Source organism: Pediculus humanus, genomic scaffold (assembly GCF_000006295.1).
Source record: "Pediculus humanus corporis 1103172108202 genomic scaffold, whole genome shotgun sequence".
NCBI classification, from domain to species: Eukaryota; Metazoa; Arthropoda; class Insecta; order Psocodea; family Pediculidae; genus Pediculus; species Pediculus humanus.
The window spans coordinates 430,825-445,164 of NW_002987772.1; the positions used below are offsets into that span (position 1 = coordinate 430,825).

Consider the following 14,340-nt stretch of genomic DNA (forward strand, 5'->3'; position numbering starts at 1 on the left):
GGCGGTGGTGGTGGAAGGTAGTGCGGCGGCCCTTCATCTATAAAAAGCTAATTTATATTTTCTATATTGAAAAGACTACCACCACCCCCACCCCACCCCACCATCATCATCTATTATGACCGCCAGAGATTTTTAGATAATATTCATTCACTCATTCGGTTTCTTCTTTTTTTTTTTTTTTCATTCGTCCCTCGTTCATCATTCATTTCCCTTTCTTCTTCTTATCCCCTCCCATACACTTTCCATACCTCCTCCTTACAATTTTTCTTTTTACCGTTTTTCCTTTTCTTCTTCATGATTTTCCGGATTAACTTTTATATATATATATAATATATATAAGAATTATCGTAAAAACATCAAAGCTTTTGGCAATTTCTTTAAAAGAAAAATTCTTTTTAAGAAATATATATATATATATATATACTTTTTAATTTATATTTTACTTCGTCTAATTTTAATAGATGTAAAACACCTTTTAATAAAACAAACAAACAAACAAAAATTATTTTCAATTTTATTCATTTTTAAATTTCAAAGAAATTTTACTTTTTTATAAATGACGACGAAGGTTTTTACTTTAAAAAAAAATATTTAATTAATGTAATAATTTTTCTCTTAACTTTATTATTATTATTAATAAAAATTGAAGGTAATTAAATAAATTACGATGAGATACAAACGAAATCGTTGGTGGGGGGAAAGGGGGGTGAGACAGGGAGAGAAAAAAAAAATCCGCGACGGAATTAAAAAATCATTTTAAATTTATTTTATTTCCGCCGGAAATGGAAACGATTTTTTTTGTTTTCACAAATACTTTTTAAATAAAAGAAACAAACGCACCGGAAACAAACGATTCGCGTTTTATTATTATTACTACGGGTAATAATTATTACTAATAATTTAAAAAAATTGATTTTTTTTAAAGTTATGCAACTTGTCAAACACGAGAGTAAATTCAAAGTATAATTTAAATTTTGCATTTTTTTTGTTTGCAATGCGTTTTTTTTTTTTTTTTTAGTTCGTTTGTTTGTTTGTTTGTTTGTTTGAATTTTTTTTTTTTTAATTTTCTTAACTACAAAAGGTTTTAACAAACGTAGTGATGACGTAGTTGTTCGATGATGATGATGATGATGATGACCTCAAATGAAAAATAGAAGCAATTAACCAAAAGTGAAAATAGTCATCAATCGATTAGGAATTAATAGAGATGTTAAGGGCTTTATAGGCGATGCCCCCGAGGGAGTTTGCCCTGCATTATCATCTCTACTAGTCTAAAAAGCCGCAGGGGTTCTCATGTTTTGCTCCAATAACTGTGCCATATGGCATTTATACTCGTATATCATAGGGTAACCTATTACCTATTATTCACGATAGAAAAAAAAATTTTTTTTTAAAGAATATTTTCCTCCCCCTCCTCCTCCACTTCATTGTTTTTTAAATAATTAATTAATTAATTCGAAATAATAAAATGACGATTTTTAACTTACCTTCGATCAACGATGAAAAAATTACAAAAAAAACAACAACACGATTCGTTACTCGTTATCACAACACTTAAATATTATCATCATTATTATTAAAGTTAAATTCATGAAAAAAATTTTATTTACTTTTTATGGGCAAAAAGTTTAATTCGAGTCGGATTCTATATCATTGCCAAAAGTTTTAAACATGGCAAAAGGTCAAAAGTATCATTTACGAAAACTGAATAGAAAATTTATATAATATAAATAAAACATTTTAAACAATCATGCGAAGAGCGAACCAACCAGAAAAAGCAGAAGAAAAATATTTTATTTTTAAATATTTCATTCATTCCTCCCTTCCCCCTCCCCTCCCCCCTCCCACAATTTTTTCCTTTTAAAAATGACGACGGCAAAGCGAAAAAAAAGGACGACGACGATTTTCTACTCTCGTATTTCCTAACAAAAAAAAAATATTATTATTATTATTATTATTATTGCCGTTGACTTTTTTTTCATTTTAAATAAAGTTAATTTTCCGAATGCGGAAGAATGAAATAATAATAATAATAAAAGCATTTTGATGTAAACTAATATCGTGTCTAACTTTTATGGTTACGATCATCATCATCATCATCATCACATACGGGGACGTAGAAATCGGAGAGATTTTCACCATTTTTTTTTTTTTTTTATATATACATATTCTATTAAATGATGTATGAGGAAAAGAATAAATTCATTGGAAAAACAAAAAAAAAAAAAATTAATAAAAAAAAAAAACAAACACGCGCACACGCACTCACACACACACACACACGCACAGTTAAAAAACGAAACCGCGGAAAATATATATGTAGAAAAAAGTTTTATAATTTTAAGGCGCGTTTAAAATTGCCGTCCCGTTTAATATTCGTATCATTATCATTATTATTATCATAATCAATCGCCCGACATTTTTTTTTTTTTTTTTACATTGACATTGTTTTAAGAGTAATAAATTATTTTAAATTTCTTCCGACTTGCCAAAAAGTAGCGCGAGAGCGACCTTTAATTTTCATTATTATTATTATTATTAACAATCCCAAAAAAAAAAATTTTTTAACGACGACGACAGGAAAATGAAATTTTTCACTTTAAAACCGGAAAGACTTTTAAAAAAAAAAAGAAAATTTACGAGAGTGCGGGAAAATATATTTTTAAAGAAAATATATGTACATGTATGTGAATTTTCGCGGTTGAACACAAACATTATTTTGTCATTAAAGGGTAGGTGACTATTTTTACATTTGTTGATTAATTTATTGCTCTCGTGAGAGCAATGATGCCACCACCGTCACCATCACCGTCACCACCATCACCATCACCATCACCACCATCACCGTCACCACCATCGAAACCATTCTTAAAAAAAAAAAAACCGAGAAGAAAAACCTTTTTCCCCGCCCTCATCGTCGCAGCAAAATTTTTTATATTTTAATAAATGAAAGGAAAAATGGAAATTATCATTATTATCATTATTATTATTATTATTATTAAATGCGTGCGTGACGTAGTCATCGTGACGTAAAATTTTTAACGACGAGTTAACAATTAGAAAAAAAATTATAATTATTTTTTTAAAAAATTTATCATCGCGATCAGTTACGTAACGTAATCATCATAATTTATTTATCATCATCATTATCATCATCATCATCATCATTATTATTTTCATTATTATTATTATCATTATTATTAATTTCCAGTTTTTTACATTATTTATTTTACCGGAGATATTAAATAATCTTTGATGTCGCGATACGAATTCGTAATTTTTTTACGGAAAAATTTTTTTTCCCAAGTAAAATTATTATCATTATTATTATTATCATTATTATCATTATCATTTTCCTGTGCCTTATTTGGTATTTCCAGGGAAATGTGTTTTTTTTTTTTTTTATAATAAACTCACGATACGTTTTGATGGAATAAATTTAAATTTAAATTTAAATTTAAATATTTTTTTTTTTGAATATACGTGAGTTGGTTTTTTTTTTTTAAAGGTCGAAGGTATTCAAGGTATTTTTTCGGAGGGGGGAGGGAGGGAGGATGAAGGATGAAACGAGCCCATCATCATCATCATCATCATCATCATCGTTCCGGGTTATAATCGAACGACAGAAAAAAATAATGATAATTTTACCCAAAAGTTTTTTTAAATAATAATAATAATAATATTTCTAGGGTTTTGATTTTCGTTTAAGGTAGGTGGGGGGAGGGAGAGAATGGGAGAGGGGAGGGATGGAGGGATTAAGGGTAAAACATCAATTCATAATAAAAAAAATTTTTTTTTATCCCTTTCATTTTCCAATAAAATTCTCAATAGGGAAAACAAAATATTAAAAAAAAAAAAAGAAAAGTTTTTTTTTTTTTCCAAGTGGAAAATTAATGAATATGAATGCGGCGAATAAAAGATCGGGGGGGGGTAGGAGGGAGGAAAGAGAAAAAAAGGGAAGAGGGAGGGAGACGGGAGGAAGGGGTAGTAGGGAATCCCTCAAAAATCATAGCCGTGTAATGGCTAAATAAAGAAATGCCAAGGGATTTTTTTAATTGAGTTTCATATAACGAATTGAAATAATGTCATTATTATTATTATTATTATTATATAATTTCGTTGTCGTTATCAATCTTTTCTAATTTTCTCTCTCTCTCTCTCTCTCTCTCTCTAAAAGACACACTTGTACAAACATTATTTTCAAATTTGGGTTTTTATTCAGAAATAATTAAAAAAAAAAAAAAAAAAAATGGCGCGGTAAAAAATTATTTCCGACGAATGAATTCAAATAATAAAAAAACGAGAGACGCCATTTTGTTGAACGATGACGTCATCAAAGGTGTTAAAATTATACTATTTTTTTTTTTTGGACGATTTTCAATGTCGGTTGTCAATCGATTGATGATTATGTTTAAATTGTAATAATTTGTTTGTTACCCAACGCAAACATTCGGTTGTTGTTTGTTTGTTTCGTTTGTCATAAAAAAAAGGGGAAAAAAGAGATAGAAATAAATTAAAGAGAAATAAAAAAAAAAAAAAAATCCAGATTTCCGGATGATGTTTAAATAAGCGCGAAAGATGAGAGAGAAAGAGAGAGAGATAAAAGGGAGGTAGGTGTACGAGTGAGTGAGTGAGTGAATGAGTGAGTGAATGAGCTTCTCCAGTAAGCTAAGGCTTCTATTATTATCCTCCAAAAAGGAAAATGAAAAAGAAAACGTATGGGTTGACAACTCAAATTTTTACTTCCCTGGAGAACCATTTGAACCGTGAGGAGGACTTTTGAAATGTTTTCGCACGAAAAAGAAATTTAAAGGTAAGATATTTTTGCTGGAAATTATTTTTTTTCAACAATAATTTTTCCAGGAATTTCATATCCAGGAATCCTTTTAATCGTTCCAGCCAGCCAGACTCCCACACAAAAAAATTTTTAAATTTTTAATTGAGTTTATACGAATCTTCTTCCCAAATATTATTATCCAGTTTTTTTTCGTTTCGGAATAAAAAAAAAAAGAAAGAAATTTTCCAAAATGTCGGTCCTGGAATCATGAAAACAAGTGATAGTCGTCGGTAAAATAAGACACATTGCCTATTCCAGGTTGGATTTTCGGGACCAATGTACTACGCCACCCAAAAGTGATCTCTTAAAGGAAATTTATGTGACAACTTTGTAATTTTACAAACATTATTTTCTTTTCCAATAATAAAAAAATTTTTTACTGGAGAAAAAAAAAAAACTGTCTTTTTAACTTTTTCCGGTTGCGTTTTTTTTTTTCTTTTTCTTCTTCCACGTTTTTCAACAAACAAAACCAACAAGATTTTCTTTTCTCATGTTAAAAGTTCATCTCAAAAAGAATTTACTCATACGTTCCAGTTAAAATAATTTTTTGATACGATAATAATAATAATAATTTTTATGGTAAAATTATTAATAAGTAATACGATAACTGGAGCGTAAACTGGAAAGAAGAAAAAAATAAAACATTGACCGCCATTTTAAATTTTATCGATTTATAATAAAAAAAAAAAAAAAAAAAATTTTCTTTTCATAGATCCCAATGGAAAACTACAACAAAATTTTACCATCCATCACATCTGTACGTATTATCATTATCATTATTATCATTATTATCATACGAACGTGGCCGTAGTAGTAGTAATAATACGTGTCATTAATTTATTTTCCAAACAATTACACATATAAAATTTTTTTTTTTTATTAAAACATCTGTCATTAATTTTTATTTTAACCAAAAAATTTGATTTATTTATTTATTTTTAATAAATAATAACAAATAATACATAATAATAATAACATAATAATAAATAATTAATAATAATAACATCGTTTGTCGTTTGTCGTTCACCGGTACCTAACAAACACAACAATTTTTTTTTTTAATTATATATAGATTATAATTGCAAGGTTAACGGGTTAGGTATTTTGACCCAATTTCAATAATTGGTTATTTCGAAAAAAAAAAACAAAATTTTTTTCATTTTATTAGTTATAGATTTGTTTGTCGTCTATTACCACGACTAGTGCTACTAGTTTTATTATTATTATTATTATTATTATGTAATTTAGTAGAGAGAAAAAGAAATCAAGTTTTGGGTGTAAAACAACAACAACAACAACAAAAAATTATTAAATAATCGCATTCGGTAAAAAAAAATTTTTTATTTGTTTGTTTGTTTGTTGTGACGAAAATGGAAAGTGGTAATAGATAAAAAAAAGAAGAAAATTCCAGGTTTGTTTATTTCTATCGATATAAAATTAAATTTAATTAATTTATTTATTAATAAAATCTTCACGGTTAAACGATTCTACTACGTATCGCAAATTCTACTGACACGTTTTCTTATCGTTAATTAACGCGGTTGTTGTTTTGTTGTTGGTAAATTTCGATTCGAAAGTTATTTAAACTTTCAATTTTCATTTTAACATATCCGTCACCGAATTCTTTTTTATTAATTTATTAACTTTAGAGTAGAAACGAAAAACAAAATGGCTTCCCATTTTTAATTTTAGTTTCCTGGAGAAAAAAAAATTCCAAAACCACCCCCAAAATCAAAACGAAAACCGAAAAAAAAAAACGAATCACTTTTTAATAATAATAATAATAATACAGTTTACCACTCGAGATTTATCATCATAATCATTATCATCATTATTATAAATACTATGTATAATAATATTAATAATAATAATAATAGTATAAATAGAAATTTTTTATTATCATGCATACAAATACTACGGAAGAATTTAAAAACCTTTAAAAAAATAAATAATTATAAAAAAAACTACTTAATACATAAGCTAAACGTAAAAAAAACAGAAAACTTATTCAGGTACGTAAACATATACACACTCGCACAGAGATTCAAACCCTACTTTTTTTTTTTTTTTTTTTTTTTTTATTTCTTTTCTTTTTTATTATTATTATTATTATTTTTTTTTTGTAAGGAAGTAAACCTGAATTAGTATAAAAACAGCTCTGTAAGAGATAACTCGGATTTACGAACCTTATTATTATTATTATTATTATCATGTTTTCTTTTCGGTGTGATGTATCGTGTTTGTGTTTCGGATATGTCGAGATTTACACTATCGGATAATTAAAAAAAAGTAACGGATATAAGAAGGATACCGATTTTGTTTGTTCGTTTGTTTGTTTGTACGTTTGTTTTTTTTTTTTCTATACGCTAATGAAAAAATCTAGCAGATGAAAATTTATTTATTTTTTGTACGTGTGATCAAAAAACCTTAGTTTTTTTTTTTTTTGAAACTTTGTGCGCGTGAGTTTCTCCCTTTTAATTTATTTAAGGTAATTATTATTATTATTATTATTATTATTATTATTACTTCTACTACTATTATTATTATTATTTAAAAATGTCGTCGCATTGACACATTCGAAAACGTTCCTCTTATAAAAAAAAAAAAAATTCCACTACGTCCGCACAATTAACCAAACCAAACGAAAAAAAAAAAAATTAATGATAATAACTTACCCTTACAAACTGCAACGAACTGATAACAGAGTACCGACTGATAATAATAATAATGATACCTAGATACCTGAAAAAAAAATAAATCAAATTTTTATCATAATTTTTTTCGATAATGATAATAATTTTTGCTAAGAGAAAAAAGTTAAGATTAAAATTCGCGTTTTACGATGAATCAAAAAAAAATCTATTATTATTATTATCATTATTATTATTTTTTTTTTTTGTTTAAACAATTTATTATTAGCAAAAAATAATAATAATAATAATAACAACAACATAACGAAATCGTCCTCGTTCTAATTATTAACGTTTATTATTATATAATAAAAACACTTCCGGTATTGTGTGTGTTTTTTTTTCGTTCGATTGAACGTTAAGAAAAAAAACGGATACGGAAACGTTTTAATTGATCACGTGATAATTAATTTAAAAATAAAAAACCGCTAAATAAATAACTGAGATTTTTTTTTTTAATTATTAATAATAATGATGATTTACTCGATGAGAAAATAGTTTTCGACTGGATTTTAAAAAAAATTATTATTATTATTATCATTATCATTATTATTATTATTATTATTTATAATTAAAATGGGTGGTCAAAATATAAAAAAAAAAAGATGGCGAACCTTTTTTTTAAAATTCGTTGACCTGTTTTTAAAATATTTTTTTTCTAGGCCGATTTCGAAACGTTACGAATGATGATGATGATGATGATGATAATAATAATGATAATTATTTAAAAATTATTCATAGGATGGAAGTTTAAATAATAACAATAATAGAGAAAATTTTTAAATCATTGTGATTCATTGATTGATTGATTGATTGATTCATATGTTACTATAGAAAGATTAAAATATCACATTCAGGTACGATATACCCTACTTAAGTTAAAAAACAAAATGGACGATCGATTTAGCAATCGATATTATCGATCTATCGATTATTAACCAGAACAAAAAAAATATTTAAAATTTTTTCTTTTTTTTTTCGGAATTTCGATTCATTCACGTTTTTTAACTCAAAAAAATATTACGTAAAAAAAATTTTTTGTTTCTAGGTTAAATGATATGTTATTATTATTATTATTATTATTATTATTATTATTATTATTATTATTTAACGGTACACGTGACCTTTGTGACATCAAAATCTCGCTGTGTGTGTATTTATCATCATCATTATCACCATTTATTTTAAATTTTTTTTTTTTTTTTCTTGGGGGGAAGGTTTTCGTTACCAATTAAAAAATGTTTCGTTTCCTCTCTTCTCTCTCTTTTCCTTCCCAACCCCCATCCCCCGCTCCCCCCCGAAAAAAAAATCCACGAAAATTTCCCGATGGTAATAATAATAATAATTTACAAAACTTTCTTTTTTTTTTCTCTCACAAAACGTTTTTAAAAAATTCGAGTTTTAAACCCGAAAAAAAAAAAAAAATTTTATTTTCCTGTTTATGAAATGCATTCGGGTGACGTCAAAACTCGTCGTCTGCTTCTTTATTATTATTATTATTATTATTAATTTAAAATTCGTTAATTTTTTATTATTAAATTTTTGTTTTTTGTTTTCGTGGTGGTCGCGCATTTTTCCTTCCGTAAATAAATGTTTTTTTTTAATAATAATAAAAGGTAAAAATTAATTTCGACACCCGTTTAAGACAAATAATAATAATGATAATAATAATAATAATAATAAAATAAACAAACATGGAAACTTTAAAACCTTATTTATATATAATAAATATAATATTTGGCACGTTTCAATAAAGGCATTTAAAAATTTTTTTTCGTTTTGTTTTCTCGAATTCGAATTCCGGAAACGTTTTTTTCAAATAATAATAATAATAATAATGACAATGATAATAATGATAATAATACATAAAGTAAATGCGTAGTAAATTTTAATAAGATTCGCACTTAAATAAATTGAATATATAGGTAGGGTGTGAATGATTAAATTTTTTTTTTTTTATTGACACGTTCGTTCGTTCGAACACGATCCTCTCGCACATAAAATTTATCCACGACATTCACGAAATTATTATTATTATTATCAATTGATTGACTGATTGATTGATTTGTTTTTTTTTTTAAACAATTTAATAAAAGACCTACTTAAGAAAAAAAAAAAAAAATGAAAGGCCTGATGGAATTCTACGGTCACGGTAAATAATAATTTAGGCCCATCGAAAATTCTTTTTGCCAAGGTCAATAATAATAATAATCATAATAAATGTAAATTTTGTTTTTAAAAAAAATGCCATCTAAAGACACGATGTTTTAAAAAAATTTCTAATAATTATTTATACCTGAACAATAAAAATAAAAAAAAAAAATTTCACTTTCGATTAATAAAAAAAAAATAAAAATAAATTTTTTTTTACCTGTTTCAAATTTTTTCAAATTATTATTATCATTATTATTAATAAAATGATGACGTCGCGCGTATTGTTTGTTTGTTTGTTTGTTTGTATTTTGGAAAAACAATAAAAAAAAATTTTTTTTTTAATTATATAAAATTAAACGAAAAAAAAAAGAAAACTCCCGTAATGATAAAATTTAAAAATTTTTCTCGTCGTCGTCGGTTTCCTCGTTATCATCATCTGCCGCCACGTTGACACAATAATAATAATGATAATAATAATTGAAATTATTTAATTTGACAAAATGAAATTTATTTGTCTATCGACAGCTGCAATATAAACAAAAAAAAAAAAAAAATTTTTTTTGTTTTATTTACACAGGTTTCGATCCTGTTGACACGATAATTATTTAGGTTACAAAAAAATTTTTTTTTTTTTTAATTACGTTTTACAAAAATTAAAAATATGGCGGAAAATTAACGAGTTGACACCACCACCGTAAACATATGACGTCATCAATGATAAGGTATCATGATAAAAAAAAAAAAAAGGGATGTAAATGAAAACGGAAGAGAGAGAGAGAGAGAGAAATCATAAATGCCAGGAGATTTTTTTTTCGTTTGTTTCTCTTTTAAATCAACTTTCAATTAGTAAATAATAATAATAATGATGATGATAATAATAATAATGAAAACTTTCTTCTCAGACCGGTAATATTATCTGCAATGTGTTAAAAAAAAAAAAAAAATTATTTGATTACCGGTCGGTCTGTACCTGTTAGGAAGTTTTTTTAAAGATTATATAAGAGAGAATAACAAAGTCGACATTTTGTGTCCTTGTCTTGCATTTCCCCCCCCCCCCCATTTCTCTCTCTCTCTCTTTCTCATTAAAATGATATTTCGTGGTATTAAAAAAAAAAAAAAAAAAAAAAAAACATGACAAACGAGTCATTTTATTTTTTTATTTTTTTTTCAATAACCGGAAAGGTTTACATACAAATTTGACTGAAAATGTCGTGTCACGTGATATGAAAAAAAAAAGATACGCGTAAAAAAAATATTTTTTTTCGTGGTATCAACGATTAAACCTTGACACGAAAAAAAAAAAAAAAAATTCAGTGATAAAAAGTGACGACGGAAAAAGAAATCTAGTAAATATTATCATTCACTTTCTCCAGACGTTATATAAAAAAAAAAATTCCGGGTTTGGAGATAGAGAGAGAGAGATAGAAAACAAATCAATCGTTTTTCTCTTTTTTTTCCAGGTTCAAAAGATGGAAAAAAAAGAAAAAGCAGTTTTCGTGAGAGGAGTTTGTAAAAAATATGGGAAATCTAAAAAATCACAATTTATATTAAATAATTTGGATATGACCGTTGAAAAAGGAACAATGTAAGATAAAATGGCGACTGGAAAATCGGTTTTTTTTTTTTTATCTATTACCACGTTAAATATTTATTCATTAATAATAATAACAACGTTTTTTTCTTCTTCTTCTCGTTTTTCTTTCTTCATCATTATCGTACACGAAATAATTAATACAATTATTTTTTAATTAATTTTTTTTTTTAACAACCGTTTGTTGTAATTATTGTTTGTTTGTTTTATCGGTTAATGATAATAAAAAAAAAAAACAACATACGTCGAATAACCTAAATATTTAATTATTTAATTAAAGATATGGATTATTGGGAGCAAGCGGATGTGGGAAAACAACCCTTCTCACGTGTATTGTCGGAAGAAGAAGCATCACATCGGGAGAAATATGGGTTTTAGGTGGTAAACCGGGAAGTCGTAAAAGTGGAGTTCCAGGACCTAGATTAGGATACATGCCTCAGGTACGATAAAATTTAAAGGAATACGAAAAAAAAAACAAAGGGGGGTAAGAGGAATCTTTAAAATTTATATTATAGGAAATAGCATTGATGAGACAATTTACGATACGAGATGCTTTAAATCATTTCGGTTGGATTTACGGTATGAATAACGATGAGATAAATGTCAGAATTGATTTTTTATCAGAACTTCTTGACCTTCCTCCGTCTGATACACAAATTAAAAATTTATCCGGGGGTCAACAGAGAAGGGTATCACTTGCCGTGTCTCTGGTGAGTAAAACAAAAACAAATTTTTCTTTTCTATCCGGCGAGAAGGAGGAAGAATTATTTATTTTACGATTTGTTTTTCAGGTACAGGATCCGGAATTATTGATTCTAGATGAGCCGACGGTTGGATTAGATCCGGTATTAAGGCAAAAAATTTGGGATTATCTTTTAGACCAAGTTAACAAACATAAAAAAACCGTTATTATAACGACTCATTATATAGAAGAAGCGCGACAAGCTCACAAGGTAAAAAATTAACGTAATTTTTTTTTTTTAAACTTTTTAAAACTATGTTAATAAATTTTTAATAAAGCCATAAAATTACTTTGAATACATAATTACGTGTTTTAATAGGCCTCGTTTGGCCTTTTAATATAAAGTCATTTTAAATTTTCTTATTAAACTTATTAAACTTTTCTTTAAAAACTTTTCATAAATTATTCCGTATCGTGTATAAAAAAGTTTTTAACCACTATCGCGAATATGGCGATAATAAATATTTTAAATTTTCTTTTTTCTTTTTTTTTTTTTTTTTTAAATTAATAATTACAGAAAAGTGCAAACAAACAACAAAAAAAAAAATTTATTTATATTTCTCGTTAACGTTAATAACTAATTTAACTTACGTGCTTAATAATAATGAACTTATACTTCTCGAAACAACAACGTAGAAAATGAAATTATTATTTTTTTAAAAAAAAAACGCCTGCAAAAAACGTGATTAGGCAAAATAATAACTTTAAACTAACTAAAAAAGCCAATTTATTTTAATAAGGCGCTCATTTAGTTTTCTTAATGGTATAAATTCTTTTTTTTTTTGTTAATGTTTAAAAAGTCGAAAATGATTTTTTTTTTTTTTTGTTTTTTCCGAATCGCTTAGATCGGCCTTATGAGAAATGGAAAATTATTAGCAGAAGACACACCGGATAGACTCCTTAACATATATAATTGTTACGGTTTGGAAGATGTTTTTCTCAAACTGAGTTCTCGACAAGATGAAAATTTAAATGAAATTTCACAAACAATACAAAATATAATACCAATGAATTCTCCAAACGTAAGGAAGTAAATAATAATAATAATAATAATAGTATTAATAATGATGATGATGATGATTAATATAATACATTTCATTATCTCACGGTTCGTTATAATAATCAATTTAAAGGTTACCAATTCAACCGTACATAATTTTAACGAAGGTAATACGAGTTGTCGGAGTAAAAGTGAACTTCCAGAATCTACCGTGTCATTAGAAACTTTGGAAAACAGAAGGGAAAACATAGAACTCCAAGATCTTACGTATGATAATTCGAATGAATATAAAAAGAAAAATTTTAAATGCATAGCAAAAGGTCACGCCAAAGCTTTGCTATCGAAAAATTGGTACAGGATAACGCGTCATCCGGGGTAAAATAGTAATAATAATAATAATAATATAGAAAAAAAATCTCTTTGCGAACCACTTATCATTATCATTATTTTCAGAGCGATAATGTTTATTTTCTTTTTTCCCATGTTGGAATTATGTTCGTTTTATTTGGCCGTCGGAGGACACCCGAAAGGATTAAAATTAGGTGTTGTAAATGAAGAATTGGGAAATTTTACATCATGTAACGACCTGATAAATTCCCTTGGGAACGAATACGGTAGTCAAAATATAACTAAAGAGGATGGCATATCATATTGTAAAATGGAAGGACTTTCTTGTAAATTTTTAAATAAAATAAAAGACGAAATGATTATTAAAGTGAGTACTAACATAAAACGTTTAAAGGTTGTGTGAACTAATGATAATGATAATAATTGTGGAAAAATAATTTCAATAATATTGACCGGCGTATAAGTTAAACATGTAAAATTACTTACCTTGAACTTATCATTAAATATTTCATTTCCTGTCGTTTTTGTCGTATTGCTTTCCTTGAAAATAAAAATTATTATTATTATTATTACAGACTCCATACAGGGATAAATTAAGCGCTTTGGAAGATGCAAAAAAGGGTAAATTAATTGCCGTAATACATTTTAACAAAAACTATTCGAAAGAATTCGAAAACAGATTAGAATATGGAGATGGTTCAACGGATGAAACGATATATAATAGTTTGATACCCGTTTGGATGGACATGTCGAGTAAATACCGATAAAATTTTTACTGAGAAAATTAAAAAAATTTAATAATAATTTGTTTGTTTGTTTGTTGTGCAGGACGTCAAAGCGCATTAATTTTAGAAAGACAATTACTTAACATACATTCGGAATTTGTTAACGAAACATTTACTCATTGTAATATATTACCTAAGGTCGGTATGATACCCGTTAAATTTCAAAAACCCGTTTATGGTAATCGGAAGGAAA

General features: G+C 26.5%; 1 protein-coding gene across 1 annotated transcript in view; it reads left to right on the forward strand.

Moving 5' to 3' along the window:
* Window positions 1-11,150: 11,150 nt before the first annotated feature.
* Window positions 11,151-14,340, forward strand: part of Phum_PHUM433420 (Sulfate/thiosulfate import ATP-binding protein cysA, putative) — a gene marked incomplete at both ends in the record, with an annotated part of 4,370 nt that continues 1,180 nt past the window's right edge. The window contains 9 exons of the mRNA XM_002429413.1: window positions 11,151-11,266; window positions 11,553-11,712; window positions 11,788-11,982; window positions 12,064-12,225; window positions 12,860-13,036; window positions 13,148-13,389; window positions 13,468-13,729; window positions 13,938-14,115; window positions 14,191-14,325. Of these exons, the coding sequence (XP_002429458.1) occupies window positions 11,151-11,266; window positions 11,553-11,712; window positions 11,788-11,982; window positions 12,064-12,225; window positions 12,860-13,036; window positions 13,148-13,389; window positions 13,468-13,729; window positions 13,938-14,115; window positions 14,191-14,325 (1,627 nt within the window). The remainder of the gene's footprint in view (window positions 11,267-11,552; window positions 11,713-11,787; window positions 11,983-12,063; window positions 12,226-12,859; window positions 13,037-13,147; window positions 13,390-13,467; window positions 13,730-13,937; window positions 14,116-14,190; window positions 14,326-14,340) is intronic.